The following is a 21661-nucleotide window of genomic DNA, read 5'->3' as shown; positions in this document are numbered from 1 at the left end:
CTCAGGAAGGTTGTATGGTAAGTGGTTGTATGAAGGTTTAAAATACTGTGAATTGGCAAAATTACATTAAATCAATTACATTTTGGTCCAGAAACATTGAACAACAGACTTTGGCTGATGTGAGGCCAAGCCATGGCATGTTTCCTTGGTTTTCAAGCTCTTTTATATTATTAAGTGCCAAGTAGGCTTGATCAGAGCTTCAGATAAATCCCAGTTTCCTCGTCATAATTGCTGCTTGCAAGTTGACATGGACGCTATTTACAAGTCAGAAACTTGTAAATACAGTAACTTTGATATAATGTGAACCTGTCATCAATATGAGCCTGATAATAGGACAAAACCACAGTGTGTTGGAGACAAATTCTCTTCTCCCTCTCTCTATCCATTTACATTCATGTACTATTAATGCATTCACTTTATTCACTAACCTGAACTTCTTCCCTGCAGTTCTCTCTGCTGCTCTTTCTTTTTGCAGGTGCCCTGGGCCCTGGGGATGTCCTGAGCCCATGACTGCAGCTATTATTATTTTCAATGTTGATTAATTGTTTGTCACTGTGCCTCTCTCTCCTCTCTCCCTCTCCTCTTTACTTATCCTTTCTCCCTTTACTCCTTCTCTCTCTTTCCCTTTCTCTCTCTCTCCCTCAACCTCAACAGGTCAAGGCAGATGGTCGGCCACTTAGAGCCCGTTGCTGTTTGAGGTTTCTTCCCGTTAAAGGGGATTTTTTCCTTGCCACTGTCGCCACATGGGAATGTTTGGTCTCTTTAAATCAAATTAAAGAGTATGGTCTAGACCTGCTCTATGTGTAAAGTGCCTTGAGATTACTTTTGTTGCGATTTGATGCTATATAAATACATTTGTCGGGGTTCAATTTGCAGTCTGCCACATCTCTCAGCAGAGTTACAGAAAAGATTTATAAGTCTATAATCGCCTTATCTGAAATCTCCAAAGACAAATATGTTTAGCAGTCTGATCCTGGCATGAGTGGCAACGTTTTTCTGTCACTGACTTTACTCCTGATACTCAACACTGGTTATTTGCATGGCCCAAGTCTTGATTTGGCTTATTCAGACTGCTGAAGGCAGATGATAGCTTCAGTAAAACTTTAGAATACATGTTTTCATAGGACAAGGACTGTTTTCTCCCTCACAGTAGTCAGGGGACTTCTTCAAAGTCAGTATGGAGTCAGGAGAAATGATTACATTGACCAGTAACTCTCAAAATGTAGCTTCAAGGCTTTTCTAGGGCTCATTTATCACATGGAAGGAAACACGGCAAAGATATTTCACGCTCCCAAAAAATAACATGCAAATGACAGCAGGATGGGTGCATCCAGGATTCAACACTATTTGGCTGCTTGCCAGACAGCAGCATGTTAGGTTCGACATGCTCTATGTGAACAGATGCATGTTGACGAACACACACATAATCTCTCCCCGTCCCTCTCTGTTAGTTTATCTGGAGAAAATTCTCCATTAGCCATGCTTCAAACAAGAGAAGACACACCCATGGGAAAACAGGTCAGTGTACACATACACACACACGCAAACACACACACAACACATTTCTGACATTTCAGAGAGCTTTAATGGCTGGGTAAATGCAGGTTTCTGGCTTTGAAATGAATGTCATGGTCTCGGCATTATTTTGTGTGTATGTGTGTGTACATGAGCGCACGACTGTGTAAGTGCCAAAGTGGTGTTATGATGGTGGTGACCTGTAGGTTAAGCCTTGGCAGATTTTAAATGTCTTTTCATGGCTGCCATCTTAGTAGAAAAGCTGGTCCAAATCTATAACCGTCTCTTAATTTAACCGATAAACCGATAAACAACAACAGACGATTTTGCATAGACGAGGCTGGAATAATTAATGGAGGGCCTCTAAACACTGAGATGTTGATCTGACACTTCTAATGGAGCGAAAGGATGAGAGACACAAAGACAAATTTTAAATTTGTTCGGTTGACATGAAGGAATTGAGGCTCTTTTAAAAGTGATTTTAATCTTGATTTCAATCTAATACGTCTGAGAAGAGATAAAAGAGAGAGAGGCAGGATGATAGCGGGAGAGAAGGAGAGAGAGGATGAGAGACAGAAAGAGAGAAAGAGAGAGATGAGATTAGAGGAAGCTAGCTTATCAGTGTGTATTAAATCCACCAGCGTATCAGTGACAGTCGCTCTGGACTTGTTCAAACCCTTGAACCAGCAGTATGTGTTTGAAGGGATGAGCCGCTAAGTTACAGCATGTCTCAATTGGGCTTAATGTGTGTAAGTGTGTGTGTGCGTGGGGTGCTCAGTTTGTAAAATGTGTGTGTCAAGTCCACATTAAGCATCCAACATTAAGAGCAAAAGATCTCCTTAAGCAGACACACAGATTATTAGTTGATTTGTCTTATTATTATAAAGAGCTTTCTGCCCTTCATTTAAGTGTTTTCTTACTTCCTTTCTCTTTCTCTCTTCCCACCTTCCAGGCAGTAATGACAGCTGTTGAAGCCAATTTAGCTCATTTTCATTCTCTAATGATGCAAGATGTCTGTTTTTCCAAAGACATACTCTCAATGTTTTTTTTCTGGTGTTCTAGCTGTAGTTCCTCCCTTGTTTTCCTCCCTTCCAGTTGAGACATTTTGTTCCCAGACAAAAATATGTAATTCATTCTTTTTACTCATATCCTAACTCCACCCTTCTCCATCTTTTTTCCCCTCTCACTGTTATTTCCAGAATCCACCTGCTCATCAACCACCCACCTCTTCCTTCCATCCATCCATCCATCCATCCATCCATCCATCCATCCATCCATCCATCCATCCATCCGTCCATCCGCCCATCCACCCATCCACCCATACAACCAACCCTAGAGAAGGTGACCCTGGCCTTATTCCACAGCCAGGCCGCCTCATTTCCTCCTCATGCCTCCATCTAAGATTCAGAACACTTCTATTCCACAGGAGAAGTAATTAATCTTTGACCTTTCTCCTGTGTTTGGTAATTAAGTGGGTGAGGCAAAGGAATACTGTGTGTGAGAAAGAGGCGGTGCAGTAAATGGGGGAGAAGAGAAATAGACAAAATGTGAAAAAATATAACAGGGTTGGGACTAAACTAACATAATGGATTGTTACCATTGCTGATTCCACCTACATGACGACACTCATGGTGAATGAAAGTTATTGTACTGCACATTGAAACTAGCTCAGTTTAAGCTCAAGCTAAATATAACTACACTATCATCACTTCCTCAGTGTTTACACCAGTTAAAAAGCACAAAACAACACCACAATCACAACCACATACTGGTTTTAGTTCTAAAAATGCTGAACTAGGAAAACAGCTCACAGTGTTTCTCTAGGAGGGGGGAATTGAGCCTTATGTTTTTTAGGCGTTGCACCGAGGTTCATTGGTGCCACAAGTAAATTGGCATCGTTATAACTTTAGCAAATTAACTGAGCCAAAAGAGGAAACACTCCAGGGTTCAAATAAACAGTTAAGCACATGCTGGGTTTGAATGAGTCTCAGAAAAAACCCAGACAATGGGAGCTGGTGGTAATCATCACAGATGTGGTTGATTTCAGATTGATCTCAACTCCCTGTGGCTCTAACCAAACACCTAACTGTATGTGCTGTCTATGTATTTGTGTTCCAATTACTCACTGCATATTAATACTCCGTACTATATAGTATATATTTAGTTTTCAGTTAGTATTCATGATATTAATGCACTGTACTGTATCAGCACCTCCTTTTTCCTATTCCCTCAGCAAGTGCTTGATCTCAGTGTTTTTTTTTACAATCATCATCATCTTGTTCTCTGGGCGGCTGTGTCTCAGGAGGTAGAGCGGTCGTCCTCTAATTGGAAGATTGGCGGTTCGATTCCCGGCTCCTCCATGCCGATGTGTCCTTGGGCAAGACACCCAAATTGCTCCCGTTGCTGCGCCAACGGTGTGTGAATGAGAATGAATGGTTAAATTCCCCCTGATGAGCAGGTTGGCACCCTGTGTGGTAGCACCCTCCCATCAGTGCATGAGTGTGTGTGAATGTGTGAATGAGATGTAATGTAAAGCGTGTACAAGACTAGAAAGGCGCTATATAAGTACAGTCCATTCACCATTCTCTCTCTTTTCTCATTGCCTGCTTTCATTCCCATCCTCAATAAACAGGGAACAGAGAAAAATTTGCCGAAAAGTTTCTACCCCAATCTGTCGCTTCGCAGCTGGATGCCTGTCTACCCAATCAGCTCCCAGTTTGATGTGTGAGCATCCAATCAGCCCTTCTCAAAACACTTTCAACTCACACAATTCAATCAGCTTTAGGTTTAAAGGGCCAAGAAAAGCTATTAACATTCGGTTTGATCTGGTTTTGAATCTGATTCAGCTTATCAACCGCATGTATTTGTGTGTGTGTAACAGTTCAGCTGAGCCAAATGAAGTGTTTTGAATCATGGTGAAACCCTGAAAAATATAGATACAGAGAGTGTGTGTGTCTCACCACTAAAGCTTATTCTTTGGTGGAAACTGCATTTAGTGCCTTTTTAAAGCACTCTCTTCAGCACAGGTACACACACACACATACGCACACACACACACACACACACACACACACACACACACACACACACACACACACACACACACACACACACACACACACACAAACACACACACACACACACACACACACACACTGCACTCTTTCAGCCTAGACAAGCTAATCCCAGATAAGAGAGTGAAGACAGGTCTTTTCATTAATGGCATCAGCTCACCAACAAAGGCTGGCTGACAGGCTGGCTAACTAAAGCACACACACACACACACACACACACACACACACACACACACACACACACACACACACACACACACACACACACACAGGATAAAGTTATTTGTAGCCGCTAAAGTGATTGAACAGGCGACAGACAAACAATGCTCTAATAGACACACAGATTTCAGAGGCAGCAGCCGTGGCAAGCTGGATGGTTTTCTTTTTGTCCAACTATCTGTTAACAGAGATTATCTGCACTATTTTCATATTAATAAACACCAAACAAATAAATGTTTGTTCATTTGCCCCACAGTGATCTGCTGCTATGTAGTTCAGTCGGTCAGTACAGTTTTTTCTTGAAATAATCACATAAAACAGACAGCAACAACAGCAGGTGGGAACTAAAATGACCAGATAAGAGACTATCTACAATGATATGTACAATACTGTAAATGCAAATTAAATAAAAGCCTAACTTCTGGAGTAATAACAATAAAACTTACTCTGCAACTGCCTACTTTGTGAATCTATTCTAACAAAAAAATATATAATGTACCCACAGTGTACTGTACAGCTTAATTACACAACAGGGCGATATGTGAGAAGATTGAGGTCAAATGCACACAGGAGGAAGTGTGTTTTAAGATTATTTGGAATGAATGTGCCGACTAAAGAAACTTCCACTTCAGTTTCATTGTTTTGTTGAGACATGAGTGTCACATCAAACGTTGTCAAGAACTTTCTGCACAACTATTCAGAGTATTACAGTCTCTGTTTCCGCTCTCTTTCCACTGATTAACTGCAGTAATGCTCTGTTGCCTCCAGAGGGCAAGTAACCACTAATAACCAATGAACTGTGAAGATTCTGCAGTGACACAGAAAAAATCTCTCTCTTTCTCTTTTGCAGTTCCTACATCTCCTATATCTCTTCTTATTATTTCCCTTCCAAGCCTGTTTTTGCATGCATTCTCTCTTTCTTTCTGTTTATACATAACGCCAACCTCACCCCCCACCTCCCAAACCCCTCTGTCTATCTCTGCATGATATATTGTCTTAACTGTCACTGTTCACCTGTCTCTGTCTCCCCCTTAATGGGAGATTAATATCATCTTGGTTTGTAATGTATCAAAGATTCTCTTGTCAGTGATGTAGATTTTGTGCTAGATATTGCCCTTTTTCTCTGTCCCTCTCTGTCCCAAATAAACTCACACATATTGTCTTTGTGTGGGGCTAAAACACACACAATTGCTCCCAACATAATCTCCCATCTGGTCAGTGTTTGTCTGCCCAAGCCATCAAACCAGGCCAGTTCACTTACCATTAACTATTAAAAACCATAAAAACCATAAACACAGATGCACTCACACACACACACACACGCACACAAGCACACACATGCACAGATGCACACACACAGGACTCCATGGGACCATGAAATCGCCCCACTTCATTTTACGCACAGTCAGCCCTCAGAGTACCTGGTGCAATCTCCATCGGTAAAGTAGCAACAGAACTGCACATGCACACAATCAACATTAGTATTGTGATCATTTTGATTGTATTGATCGTTATAACAAACAGAGCAGATGACATTGTGGCTATAAAACTGCAGCTGTTCCTACTAAAAAACCTTTTATAAGCTACACACAAATCTGCTTCTTCTCCTCAGATGATTCAAATGAGTTAAATTGAACTACTAAACTGATAAACACACACACACACACACACACACACACACACACACACACACACACACACACACACACACACACACACACACACACACACACACACACACACACACTGGACTTACCTGCGCTCACAGTGATGGCCTCTATGAACTGGTCTCTCCAGCTGTTGGTTCCTACCAGCAGAGCCAGGTTGGTCTTCTTGATCAGCTTGTCCACTGTGTTCTGGTAAAAAAAAAAAACACAGATAAATAATAATGGTCGGATATAAGAGCTCCAGCTGAAGTTTTGTTTGGGTTCATTCTTCACCTTGAAAACAGCTGAATGACAACAACAACAACAACAAAAAAGAAAATGTATAAATTTCTTATTACAAGTGTGAGAGAGTGTTTAATACAACATGTCATTTAATAAAATCATTTATTTTTCAGAATCAGACATTTGCCACTTGCTAGGTTTGAAAAATCTGCTTGATTTTGTTATGACAGAAAACATGAAAATGGCACTATTCTTTCAGAGGAAACAGTTTTTACGATTTCACAATTTCTAGGTCACTGGAGATGGTCAAATGCAGCCTGTAATTCATTTACAAATGAAGAGAGATGGGAGGGAAAAAAACTGTATCTGGGGGAATGTGGTCTTAAAACTGTGACAGAGGCACATGTTCATCTATAACCAATTGTCAATAATACTGTATACTATACTGTATAATACTGAGTGAGACAGAGTCAGAATTTGGAGAAATATCAGATTCATGACAGTGCAATTAATTATGGGTCAGCTCGACAAAGTCCATCACCCTCAGCTGAGGTTTATCATTGGGGGTGACGTACATATTCAGGAATTTATTTCACACCAGTCTGGCTAACACTTAAAGTTACTACAAGGAACTTTCATTTTGTGTTGATTTTGGCAGCCTAGCCAGTAGCATTTCCCAGAATGAAGACTGCATTTCCCATGAGTCCCACTGCCTCATGTTATTACGATCTTGACTTGGCTAACACATGACTACTTTCATTTTCAAACACAGCTGTTTGTAGGATGCATAGTGATGAGGTAATGTATCTATTTGTAGCTAAGTAAGATTTATAATTTTAATATGATGATATTGAAACAAAATACATACACTTAGGTTACATGTATGGCTGCACTCAAACCAAATATGGCAATGTGGGACCTTTCCGCAGGGTTGTGCGGAGGTGTGGGTGTGTTTATTTGTGCTTTAGAACATAACCACTGTGAGAAAAGAACATTTTATTTTTCTGATTTACTGCTGGGTTCCTTCTACTGCCATTGGCTCTCTTCCTTCACTCTCTAGCCTGCTTGGCCATCGGTGCTCTCTCTCTTTTTCTCGTCTTTTTAAAAATGAGAATAACTATGGAAATAGCATTCTCACTGATGGTCTCATTTGCTTATGTAGGTCATATAAAGACATCAGTATTAAACTGAGACGGTTTCATAACCAATTAAGAACCCCTTGTAGTTGCTTTAAGTAATGAACTGAAGCGGGAAATGAAAAAGAAAACAAAGGAGGTAAAAATAACAGCGCAACAAGGAATGAGAAAGACAGTATTACAAAAACCTTGCTGAGTACAGTTAAATCAACACTCCACATACTGTAGTAAAGGGAAAGTATGTGTGTGTGCGTGTGTGTGTGTGTCCACAGCAGTGCCGATGCACTATTTTCACCCCCTAAGCTCCATTCAACACAATTAGCATCCCAGTTTCCCTCTGAAGTGGAGAGAAAAGGAGAAAGCAATCCCCACTGCTCTGCTAATTAGTGTGTGTGCATGCATGACTGTTTGTGTGTTATCTCAATCTGTCATAGTTTCTCCTCTTGAAGAAAACAACAAATAAATATAAATACTATGAAGGAAGCAAGGAGGTAGGGGAAAGGAGGACATGAAGGAGGAAAGGAGGAAAAAATTAGGAATAACTGGGAAATTAGGAAGGAACATTAAGGAAGGAGAACGAGGGAAAACTATAGTCTGTAGGAGAAATTTAGTGAATGGTTGTATATTGTCTACAACCACACATTGTCCGCCACACACTTTATTTTAAATTCTAGTGAAGATCCCAGAGTTTCGATAGGCTAAATAAGCTGAAACTGTTTATAATATTATGCAAAAAAATCGAATTATTCTTGGATTTTGAATCAGTTTTCCACATTTACCACAGCTTGAGGCTGCAGCCAATGCAGAAGTACCTTAACGTGTAATGCAACTGACAAACTCTTGGCTTCAAAAAGTCCCTGGCTCCAACTGAGTCCCATTAAAAAAAAGTCAACTTCTCTCTAAAAACACCAATATAATGTTCTTTTCAGTGAGTCATTATGGCCTCAATCACTGAATTTGGGTCCTCTAATAAATGTGCTGCTGATCATGTTGGAAAGTATTGCTCTGTTTAAAAGATTTGAAGACTTATAGTAGATTTGATGTCTGTCATGTGAACGTTAATTGTCTCTCTGTGACTCCAGGACTCACAATAGGTCAGACCTGCCATGTTAGCACAATTTAGTTGAATTAACTTATGTTAACCTAAGTGTGCACCACTTGGTTTTCACAGTAAGCTAGCATTCACTTCGGTCTGATGCATTGCTTTTACTCCTTATTTGAAAGGTCCTGGCTCCAAATGAAAAAGATGGCACTGACCATAAGCCGCAACTTAAAAACTGGCTCCAGTGCAAACCAATGGATGATGTCACATCTCGTTGATGTCCATATACAGTCATCAATCAATCAATCTTTATTTGTATAGCGCCAAATCACAACAAAGTTATCTCAAGGCACTTTACACATAGAGCAGGTTCTAAACCGAACTCTTCAGGTTTTAATTTTAAAGAGACCCAACATTCCCACATGAGCAGCACTTAGTGACAATGGCAAGAAAAAACTCCCTTTTAACAGGAAGAAACCTCAGGCAGAACCAGGCTCAAAGTGGGTGGCCATCTGCCTCGACCGGTTGGGGTAGAGGGGAGAGAGAGCAAGAATAGAAGAGAGAGAGAAGCACATAGAACACATACAGTCTATTGTATCATTCATCACTTAAGGCCTTGACTACTGTTTATTGGCATTAACAGAAAATGTTAAATTAGTAAGAGCACCATTAACACTTTATGTAAAACATAATTCAGTTTGCACACTGCTCACCAGTTTTCCATTTGTCATGTGTGTCTGTTATTTCTACTTTTTATTTAGTCAGTGTTTCTATTGTTTGAATAACGGTTATTTAGATGTGAAAGGAAACTTTAAAATTGACAAGTGAACTTCTTTTGAATACAACTTATCTTTTTATTCCTTCACTTACAGTATGTGTTTCACTGTTATGTCAGATATTCTCACACTGTTGTACTCCACCATGCTGCTGATGGGCAGCACTTCAGATAACTGTAGGATCCAGTTCCATGCATGTACACAGACAGAGACACACACTTACTCTTTAATGCACAAAACTACTTGACAAAGTTTAGCATCCTGTCAAGTGGTGAGCTATTACTGGGTGTTATTAACTGTCTGTCTGTCTAAAGTGAGCGTGTAGGTGGAAGAGCAGCAAAGAACATGCATTAGTATACACACACACACACAGAGACATACACACACAGACAAAGTAACATGGATGGTAATTACATCTACACTTGTCTTAAGAGTCTGCGTGGGAGAGGGACAGCAAGGAAAGGACAAACGATCACACAGTTATATCCTATGTAAATTTGTGTTTTTGTGTGAATATCTCTGTATCTGTAACTTTTGGTACAGCATTGACAGTTAAAGATAATCTATCACTATAGCAACTTAAACCAGTTTGCTATTTGTCCGTTTTATAAAGGATGTGTGCTTGGTATCTGTGTGTGTGATTTTACTTTTTTTTTAAAAATTGAATACCTTCGTGTAATAAAATTATCCCAGTGTTCAGAGTCATGTGTTATTCCTGTACTTGTTTTGTTGATAATGTTTCATATGGAAACAGACAGGGTGGAGTGTCATTGTAATAGCAATAAACTTTATAGTCACAAACTAAGTGGGTTGGTTTTCAGAGTCTGATTTGATGGCAGTTATTATAAAAACACAGAGCTTCACAGTTGTGTCAACCTGCCTTCATCTGTGTTTGATCAACAGCTAGTGTAAATTTTCCAGAGCTCCCACTAAATACTGGGAACATGTGCTTGTGTTATATTTGCATGACTGATTAACCTCTAAAAATGCCCTCTAGCCTTTTTAATCATCTCACTATGTGACTCACAAACAAGCACACTCTCTGTGTTACCTTGAACTCATATGATTCCTCTATGATGATTTCCAGTTTGACGTGATCTCCCAGCATGGGGCGGCCCATATCAGCGATGCGCCTTTCCTCGTCATCCTTTCCTGCCAGCGGCTCCTCTTCCTCCTCCTCTTCCTTGTGCTGTTCCTCTGAAAACACCACAAGATAACAAACTGAGATATTAGTACAGGATGGCAGCAGGACGCAGATTTTTGGTAATGTTATAAATATTAATTAGACAAATGGGTCATCAAACATAGCCTGGAAAGACTTTCTGGCTGGGAAAAGAGAAGCAATTAATTAGAAAGCAGTTTTGAGAGGGAACAAAGTGTTACAGACTTTTTGTCTTTGTAGCAAGTTTTTAATGTTACACAGAACGTGTCAAATGTGAAAAGCTGGCTACAGCTACTGAAAGATGAAAATATGTTATAATGGTAAAGAAAAAAATGATGCCCACCAAAAGGTGCAGGAACTCCTCAAAATAATGTTTCATCTCTACAATTTCCAAAAAAATCTGACTAGTGGCACCTCAGACATTTGTGTTAAAAATGCGGACATTTAAAGCAGCCATCCTGCGACTGTAATTGTCAATTTGTGTCAGTTGTTATGAACTCAACAGTGTGGAAATTAAACTATTTTAATATGTCATAACAGCACTCCATCTGGCCATTGGAACTTGTTTTTTTAAAATTGCGACGAAATGTAAAAAGCTTTTTTTATGACATAGCCTAAAACAAAACAGCACCATTAGTGATTGAGTTTTTGGCTTGAATTTTCTTTCTTAATGATAGACTGAATGGACTACTGAACTGAAGACAGACAGAATCAGCGAGGAAAGGCTGCATAATGAAGCCAACTATATTTAAAAACAAACTACATTGTTAGTGACTATGAATCTTTAAACTGAACTGAACTAAACACAAATAGACTCAGGAAATGGATTCCTCTCACACGTCTTTGTGTTGAATTAATATCAGTGTACATTGTTCTATAGTTATAGTAACATTACTGGATGAAAATATACTTCCATTTCCTCTGTCATCTCATTATCCTTGTCTCACTTTCTCACACAGCTGCCTTCTCTTTCCCCTTTCTTCCTTTCCTCTTTTCTTTGTAGTGTGTGTCAGTAATTGAGTTTCACTATAGGGTCTCTGAACTCACTGCACGGATCAAAGGGAGGGGGAGGGAGAGTAAGGGAAAGAGAGAGATGGGCAATGATCAAAATTTCCATGGGGGAATGGTTATCCATGCCATTGCCTTCCATTATATTCCAGTGCATTGTGAGCCTGCACCAGCTCAGTGGTCATTTGTTCCCCTCAGTTGAGTTGCAGCATGGGGCTTATAGTTCACACACATACACACACACACACATTTCTGCCAGGACCACTTTCATCAAAGTTAACTCTATCACAAGCGAGCAGCACAGTTCTGTTTGGCAGTGTGGTTGTATGCTCATGGCTGCAGCATACATGGTAAATGATCTGCATATATATAGCACCTTTCTAGTCTGGTGCTTTACACTACGTGCCAACATTCACCCATTCTCACACACATTCACAGACTGATGGCAGAGGCTTCTATGCAAGATGTCAACCTTCTCATCAAGAGGAGTTTCTAATGCTCTTTCACACACTCACACAGCAGTGGCACAGCCTTTGGGAGTAATTAGGGGTTCAGTGTCTTGCCCGCGGACACCTCAACATGCGGAGTGGAGGAGCTGGGAATCGATCCTATGATTAGTGTATGACCCGCTCTACCTCCGAGCTACTGCCGCCCCATGAGAGCTTAAGGCAAGAAGAGCAACTAAAGCCTCACAGGCACAAACAAGACATAGTGTGCTGAAACAATGGCATAGCTGCTACAATATTGTTGAACTGCATAAAAGTCAATTCTCAAAGCTAATATCCATTAATATATCAGTAATATATCCTTTTATATGGTTTTTTTGATATACAAAAAAAGCTGTGCAAGGTTGAAGACACACCATGTACAGTGTTGATGATTTGTTGATTGGCTTGACGAGTTGCACCTCTTAAGGCTGCTGTTCTAAAAAAGTCTATGAAATACAGTTGACATGTTTTACACCATGTTCATAGTGTCACATATACAAAATCGTGCTGTGGACATTAGAGTTTTCTAGCCAATCAAATTTTGGAATCACTAATTCGAGTACAAAATAGCCTTGCGGATGTTTGAACAATTTGTGTTAATCTGCCATAGAATAGGATGTTTACAGTCACTTAATCATCATTCAAATTCATGCTAATCAATGTTAATGATGAAAACAATCCAGTTTTATTTGGGTAAATTATTACTCTGTCTGTTATGGAGTCAAATTTTACAGCAGTGTTTTTTCCCCTCCAGTCAAAAATGTGTTTTTCTTCCTGTTCCCTCAGTTGAGTTTAACACCAGACATCTGCAGGAAGTGGAAACATTTCTCTGTGCTCACTGAAAATCAGACTCAAAGGTGTACAAGTATGATTTGCAACATCATAACTAGTTTGGAGCCAGTCATGGTCCACTATCAGCCCGTCCTCACAAGAAAAATGACCTATAGATACTTTTAATCCATCTAGTGACCATAATGATTATGAAGTGATGCAGTTCAGATGACGTTTATATGAGGTGACTTCATGAGATGATTTTACCTTATGATGAGGACGGAGGCAGGTTGGGTGGATAATTGGATGACAAAAAGCGGACTTTGCTGCAGGAGGCCAGTTTCCAACCTTGAGTGGTGACATTTTACTGTTGCCATGATGACAAAGGTTGCATAACTTTAATATTCATGGTTTCTGGATTTTTCATTGAGGGAGAAGGAAGAGATAACCACTGTAAGGATTTTGTAATTAAATTATTTTGTGGAAAAACCTTAACAGGCGCAATTTATTATTCCAAGCAGAGGATTATTATATATCGTAGAATATGACTGGAGGGGATTTTAACCTACTGAGTTCTGTAACTCGACCAGCATCATAAAAAAGGCACAGTGTAAATATTCTGGTGTTCAGAACCTCACTAAACCATGTGATGGTTTCATTTAATTTTCTTCATAATGAGGCATCAGACCAGCAGTTCTACTTTATACTTTTCTTAATTTCAAGCTAGTACTGTTTTGATCCTTTGTTTCTACTGATGAATAATTTGTTTCAATCATTAGCAAGAAAACGGAATGATTATTTAAATGTCCTGTGATGGCTGCGCTGATGCAGAGAATGATGGGTTACATGGGTGAGAGCATTTGAATAAACCATCTGATTTGACGAATAATCAGCTGTAAGAGTTTTGACAGGAAGTAATCATATTTATGACAGTAATATATCACTGTGACAATCACAAGCTATTTCATAGCTGGTGTGTTTTACCTGTTTTTTTTTGTACATAATACGCACAGTTTGCAACTCTGAAAGTTCTTCAGATGTGATAAATTGGCTATATTGGTTTGCTCTAAACATTACTTGAAAGATGATTTCACAAAAACTACCTGGTGGGAATTATATCTCACATGCCCTTCATGCTTCCTCTTTAGTTAACTTGAATTCACAATGAGCTTCATTTCGCGCAAACACACACCATTACACACGATGTAATGGTGATTTAATGAACTCAATTAACGGTCTACACTAAGCCTCATGTGGGATGAGCATGACCCGGCAGTATCCTTGTTAGCTACACTCCCTGTGTGTGTGTTTGTGTGTGTGTGTGTAAATGGACCTGACAGAGGTTGAATGTTGGGGGATAACTTGCTGCTTCCTGTCAAAGCTGCCGTCTGTACCATTTATCATTTTAAACACACACACACACACACACACACACACACACACACACACACTCCCTGGTGTCCCTCTAGCTGCTACTTTGCAGCTCAATTCAATTAAATACAACTGAATGTGCCTTACAGCCTAGACACATACACAGAAATGTTTCTGAGGCATCTGCATACTATAATAATATGAGTATTAGACTACTTTACTCCCAAAAACTGTGTCTATCTTTTAAAAATGCACCCAGCATACACGGGAGAAATAATCTAACTGCATATGTACAATCCCTAAATGTCTTTTTGTTACATAACCATTTCTAACCCCTTCTTCCTCTTTCTTATTCTTTCCATCCCTTTTGATCTCCCACCTGTCATCTCATCCTCTTTTTCTCTGCTTTTCAGTATTAAAACCTCCCATTGTATTCATCTCTCTATTTTTCTCTCTCTCTCTCTCTCTAAACTCTTTCTTTACTTCTTTCCCAATTTAGTTTCTATTCAAATAAGCTTCAGTGAACTGCCAGAGCAAACCAGCAAAGACCACAGCACAGTACTTATTCAGTTAGCAACCTTGACAGCATGACATTAGCTGTCAAATGAATGTTGCTACCTTGCTATTTTCACTGTGAACAAATACATCCATACTGGGTATAAAAGCCTCTCTCTTCCATTAGTAGTGTCATTACTGCTAGTTCTTAAAAAAAAAATTAAGAACACTTTTTATAATCCACTTTGCCTGTCATCATCTCCCAAAAGATGATTATTATCTATTTTACTTTACTTGTTAATCCATTCCTCCCCAATGAGCACCTTTATATTTGGGTTAGACATCTAAATATGCTGATCTTCATTATGAAAAGTGCAAATCTTGACTTCAAAACCATCAAATCATGCGGACAATACATTTTTTATAAATAAGGATTTCAATTTAGGCCTAAGAGGTATGAATTAACACAACTTATAATCATTGCGGTCACAATTCTCCATCATGTACAGTTTGAAGGAAGTAAGATGATGGAGGCTTGCTACTGGATGCATATTTTTACACGTGTCTCAGATGAGTCACATGTTCTTCTCTTTGATCAAAATCTAAACATAACATACCCTGCAGCACCACTCATTCTGGTCTAAATGTTGCAGCACGAAACAGAGTGAAAGCAGTGAGAAGTACAGTAGATGGGGTGGATCATGAAGGATCCGACTTGACAGTGTTTTACCAGTGAGAAAATAAACATAATTGAAAGTCAAGTCTAATTTGCAACTGAAAATTCAAAGTGGGTACAGTGTATAAACACTATGACCATGTACAAACTCGTCCGCAAAACGCAATTTGCTGAAACTTTTTCCCCCGAGATAATGAGTTTTTTAAACCTGCAATAAACTCTTTAACACTCAACACTGACATATCATTACCTTTCTGGTATGGTTTGTAAGCAAATATTTTCCTATTTAAACACCCAGCAGATACGGAGCAACATTAGCATTCATGTGGACTCATGTTTCTGACTACCTCATGAATATAAAATCCAATATTCATTCTCTTTATCTCTGTTTTGGTTTCTACCTAACCGGACGTGCCAGATGGTTTGTTATACAGAACCATCTGAGAAGTTTGTCCTTGGTAACTGTTTTGAAAAGGGCAGGCACTTTAAAAAAATCCTTGGCAGGTGACTGTCCGTCCCTGTCTATCACTGTCTTACCTTGTGAGGCAGTTGGATTTGCTGAGCATAACTTGAAGCCTGACAAGATAGATTCTCGCATGATGTTGTGTTCTTGCAAATCCAGCTGACTTGCAATGTAAGTTTCATCCCGCTTTTGAGGGAAACTGCTGCCATCTGTATTGGTTGTAGCTGTTTTAAGTTGTTTTTTCTTTTTCTTAATGGCATCATGATTATTTTTAGCACAATTAAATTCAGTGATACACTTAGGTTAGTTGTTTGGTTAGTTTAGGAAGTGTGTCTGTCTCTTTGTCTGGGTAAAATATAGGTTGATAAGTGCTGACAGGAGGTGTGTGTGTGTGTGTGTGTGTGTGTATGTGTAGTGTGCACGTGGGCTTTTGCACCTTGTCATGCTTTGAAAGAGTGCCCACTTCGATAGAATAGATGGAGGATGACAGGAGGAAGAGGGGGAGAGGTAAAGTGAGGCAGGAGTGAAGAGCTGAGAGAAAGAAAGCCAGAGAAAAGAGGGAAAGAAGCAAAGAGATGGATGGAGATTGAGAGACATAACTACTGGATAGGAGAGGAGAGGATAGGAGAGGAGAGGAGAGAATAGGAGAGGAGAGAAGAGGAGAGGGTTTTTTTACATGCTGTCATATTTGATGGATTCAGGCTCCATCAGAGGAGGCAAAGTAAGGAAGAGAAGGGAAGAGTAAGCAGGGAGGGGTGGTATATTTGCACTCTGTCAACATATAAAGACAAGAGGAGGAGCAGAGGAGGGAAACCTCTGCAATGTGTCTGCACTGTGTCAGGCATGAGATGAGCAGATGGAAGGAGAAATAAGACAGGGAGGAGACAGGAGAAGACACGGCCTTTGACGGGATTAAATAGTACAGCAGGGGACGAGGCAAGGAGAAGGAGGACGAGGAAGAAAGGGCTGTTACGCTGTCACACTTTTGGAGAGTCCCGTAGGAAAAGGCAGAATAGGAGCAGAAGAGAGCAGCAGGAGGAGAGAGGACAAATGGAACTTTTAAAACTTGACAGGCTTTTAACTAGTTTGGGGAAAAGGAGAGGACAGAGGAAGAAGGGAGGGGGATGACAAGGGAAAAACAGAGGAAGATGGTGACGGCAGATAAGAGGATAATGGGTTTGATGGGATGAGGATTAAGGAAGAGAAGAAAGGTGAGAAGGAGAGATAAAAGAAAGCAGAGAGGAGCAGAAGTTATATAAGTGAGTGGGTGAAGGGAGGGAAGGGGGATATGAGAAGGAGAAAGAGGAACAAGATAATGATGATAAGAGAGAGTGGAGGAAGACCAAGGCTGTGCCTGAGGGCGCAATATTTACTGTCTGACATTTTATTTGAGTGTCTGGAGTCTGACTGTGTAAATGTATCCACTTTATCTGATCTGTGGCCATTTGGCACATCAGGTAATAGTCTACAGTCCAATCAATATAATCCTCTGCTCCATCATTTACTTTTGTGTTTATTAACACTATCACTGCCTATGAAGCTAATCATCATAGTGATGAATTTGACTGATAAAATAAACAAAACGACGACAACATTAATTTCCAATGATCATTAATCATTGCTAATGTGAATGTTACTCACTTATATCTTCACATTAATGTCATAAAGATACAAATACATCCATTTACATTGATTTATACTGACTGATGAGGAAGTTAATGATACAGTTTCACAACACCTCATTAAAATGCATTACTAATGTTGTTTAGTATTGTGCACACAACAACAACGGGAGCTTCATAAAATAGATGTAATATATGCACTAATGAATTAACTCAATATGACCCTTGTGAATACATTGACACACGATAAACAGAGTATCATGCCCCCAATTAATTTCCATTGTTTTGGCACATTCACGATCTTAATGAGTGCAAGGGTTGATGATTATTTTATGTACTGTGGCATGACGCAAGGCAACAGAGACATGCTACGTACAGACACACAGGCACACAGGGGGCAGAGAGAGGACACAAGGAAAAAGGAGGATGAGAGGAGAGGACAGTGCTGTCAGACAAAATCTGTCACATATCCCCACACAAACATACATATGTGTGTGTGTGTGTGTGTGTGTGTGTGTGTGTGTGTGTGTGTGTGTGTGTGTGTGTGTGTGTGTGTGTGTGTGTGTGTGTGCATCCGTGTGGCCACATGTTGGAATGTACTTATTAGCGTATACTGTGTGTGTCGATGCATGTTTGAGATACTGCGTGTATTGTAGAACATGAGGTCATCACCCTCTGCAGGGTGCATGTGTTTTCAGCTGTTTTCCCTCTCAGCGCTGTTCCTTCCTTACGCCGTACTTTCTGCCACCAGGATGACTGACGGAGATTTACAGGCTGCAGTGAACTCTCCTCTGCCCCCCTGTCAGGCCTAGATGAAATCCCCTCCTGCCCCCCCTCTGCAGTCCTGAAGCGTCTCCAAACCAAATCAAAAACGTGTAATATCACAGAGTCATCTGGGAACTTCTAAAACCTTGAGAGAATCTAACTTTTACTTCTAGAAGAGAGTGAAAACACCACTAGATGACTGGGTATCTGTCTTCACCTGCAAATATTACATATCTACTACACTGTAGCTCCACCTGCACAAACAAACCAAAGTTGGATAAAGGTTCACACCTGCTCTCCGGAGGTTGCTGAAAGGCAATCTAGGACATGTAGGGAAACTCTACCAGAAATAGAAGCGGATGAAAAAGGTTCATGGAAAAGCAATTTACGAGCCTTTTCATTGCCTTAACAAATGAGAACTTGTTGCACTTGTTGCAACCGTGAATCAATATGTGGACAGGCATATATGGGTGGAAGGGTTGTATAAATTGTGAAAAAAGTGACACAGGATGGAAATATTGTAAGCTTTTTAACTAGCAGGGAGTACTTTCCTCATTTCCAGAAGAAGCAGAAATGTGATTTGCTGCTAAAAAATCAAAAAGGCACTGAACTGTGAACCCTTTACCTGCTAACTCCATAAAAGTCACTCCGGATAATGGAAAGGTACAGCATCCCCTAAAACTAACAGTAAGATTTTACTCATATTATTGTGTTATACCATCATTTGCTTCTTTCCAGTTCTCAGTAAAGTCAACAGCTTGAAGTGAAATACCTGAACTACACTGCTTCTCTTCCCATCTGCTTCTCTGTACTGTGTCAAATTAGTTGTATCAGTATTTCAAATGTTAGATCTCATGCTGTTTAGTCGGTGCATTGATCCTGTCAACCTCAGCTACTTACAGTGAAGCACAGCTAAATGAAACAACAAAAAAAAGCAAATGAATATCAAGCTTTTATCTCCAGCTCACAGGCACTTCACTAATATTTGAAGTACCGGTCTGACAGAAGATGAAACAGAACCTTACTGGATTCCTATAAGAAAGGCTGATTCTGTTCTCTCACTCTTTCACGCTCCCTGAATGTTAAAGCTGTTTGCTGGAATTTATATCTGAAGGCACAATTCACACATTAATCAACATTAGAGGGAGAACGCGACTCTTTTGGTCATTCTTCAGCTGCTGTCTCAGGGGCAGGATACTTAAAAGCTTATTTGAAATATGTTGGACGGTGCCAAAATGTATTGAGAAAATCAATTTGAAATTCAAAAGTCTCTCTGCAATGCTGTCTGTGTAAGAAGAGTTAATTTACTGAAAAAACAGTCTTGGCAACCACCAACAGACAGAGGGGTAGAAAAACATGAACAACCAAATCTCAGACAGAACACAGGCTGTCCTCCTGTCAGTCACCTGTCTCTGCTATGAAATGCAAATAGATGAAATATGGTTTATAATCTATGTGATTTTAACACATCTCATAAAGACATAGTTCGTTGTGTTGTTTTGTACTGTGCAGCAGTTTTTAATGCCATTACTTCTTGTATTTTCACCTTCAGTTAGAGCTGCAGTGATGAGTCGATTGCTGTTATCGATTAGTCGAATGATAGAAAATACATCGCCAAAGATTTTGATAATTAATTTACCATTTTGAGCCATTTTTTAAAAGAAGAAATCCAAAAATTCTCTGATTCCAGTTCCTCAAATGTGAATATTTTCTGGTTTAGGGAGTCTTCTGTGACTTTGGGAAAAAGTGACTGATATTTTTCACCATTTTCAAACATGTTAGACCAAACAACTAATCAATCAATTGGGAAAATAACTTGGGGAGACTGCAAAACTGCCAAAAAATGCATGTTAATATGACACACATTATATACAAATTAAAAACTGTAAATGTTGCAGAAAATAATTTAATTCTCTGTTGATCAATTACTCCCAACAGAGTTGACTTGTGTTTTTTGTATTAATTAGTTCCAGTTTTTTGCTGAGCTTACATTTAACCATACATCTAACACTAACCCTATGACAAAACATCTGTGGATATTTCTCAAATTTGGCTTCATCTCCAGTACTTTTGGCCAGTTATGACTATGCTATGAGATAAAAATGGCTGCAGTTGGCAGTAACATTTCTCAGTTTAAAGTACAACTATTACAAATAGGCAGGGGCGCTCTGACAGGACAGGCAAACCAAACAAATGTTCAATGTTCTAGGATCGCGGTTTTGTAGCACAATTAATTAATCTGCAAATAATTTACCCAAATTGAACTAATAGGTCATCTTCATAATAAAGCTATAGGACTGTTATTTTAGTCATTATGCATTCTCAATATCTGATTTATTTTCACAAAGAGTTGAGAAAATGTGTGGTGAAACCTTTATCGTCCAAATACAGGACTCTGGAAAGCACTTACTACAGCTACAAAATTACTCAAAATGCAGAAAATCTGACAAGCTTCTATTATAAACGCACTTATACACATGTGGACACAGATGAATGTACACATAAGCGAGCACATGTACGCTGAGTACTGGAGAAGCCATAAAGATCTGTACAAGGCTAATTTACTAGCACAGAGAGAACCATCATCAGGTCATAAAATACGCACATTAAACACAATAACGCACTGCAGCCCCCGAACCGTGTGTGTGTCTGTCTCTGTGTGTCCCCGGAGGTGTGTTTGATCCCCTGACTGTGATGATGTGATATCCAGCCCTCGTCTTTGATCCCCTCATCACTATAAACAGTGCTGATGCCTGGTAAACACACGCTTCCATTAACACACTGATAGCACTGCTCTGTGTGTGTGTGTGTGTGTGTGTGTGTGTGAGAGAGACAGAGATAAAGGTACTTTTAATGAGTGTACCCAGTAGAGTTAAAGTGAGTTTAAGGGCATACAATCCCCTTTAGATAATGACCTGAAAACACTGCTGGGCTGATTCACTTCAAAACACACAAAATATAACCTGTTTCCACCATTTAGTAAAATACATTTGGTCAGCGGATCATGTCAGTTAAAAAGCTAAGTTTTATTTGGGTTTGTGTGTGTTTGAAAGGCAATGAATAACAAGTGGAAAATCCCTTGTGTTTTGTTCGTTTCATAAGACCGTAATAGAAAAGGAAGAAGAGATAACGGATGGACACACACAGATGCATACATGCAGCATGTGACACTCAAGCACACACATCTTT

At 39.6% G+C, this 21661-nt stretch overlaps 1 protein-coding gene across 16 annotated transcripts in view; it reads right to left on the bottom strand.

Annotated features, from left to right (window-relative positions):
- slc8a1b (solute carrier family 8 member 1b) overlaps positions 1-21661 on the bottom strand; it is a 125557-nt gene that overhangs the window by 14006 nt on the left and 89890 nt on the right. For 2 of the 16 annotated variants that reach the window (XM_062430690.1, XM_062430693.1), the window contains exons 5-6: positions 10703-10848; positions 6565-6664 (exon numbers count right to left, since the gene is read on the bottom strand). In XM_062430690.1, the coding sequence (XP_062286674.1) occupies positions 6565-6664; positions 10703-10848 (246 nt within the window). Of the gene's footprint in view, positions 1-6564; positions 6665-10702; positions 10873-13313; positions 13329-16249; positions 16288-17493; positions 17510-18715; positions 18727-19837; positions 19860-20882; positions 20888-21207; positions 21219-21661 lie in introns of all 16 variants that reach the window. The other 14 variants (XM_062430695.1, XM_062430699.1, XM_062430697.1 and 11 more) reach the window with 14 other exon arrangements.

Source organism: Scomber scombrus, chromosome 12 (genome assembly GCF_963691925.1).
Source record: "Scomber scombrus chromosome 12, fScoSco1.1, whole genome shotgun sequence".
Classification (NCBI taxonomy): Eukaryota; Metazoa; Chordata; class Actinopteri; order Scombriformes; family Scombridae; genus Scomber; species Scomber scombrus.
This window is presented reverse-complemented; position numbering and strand designations above follow the sequence as displayed.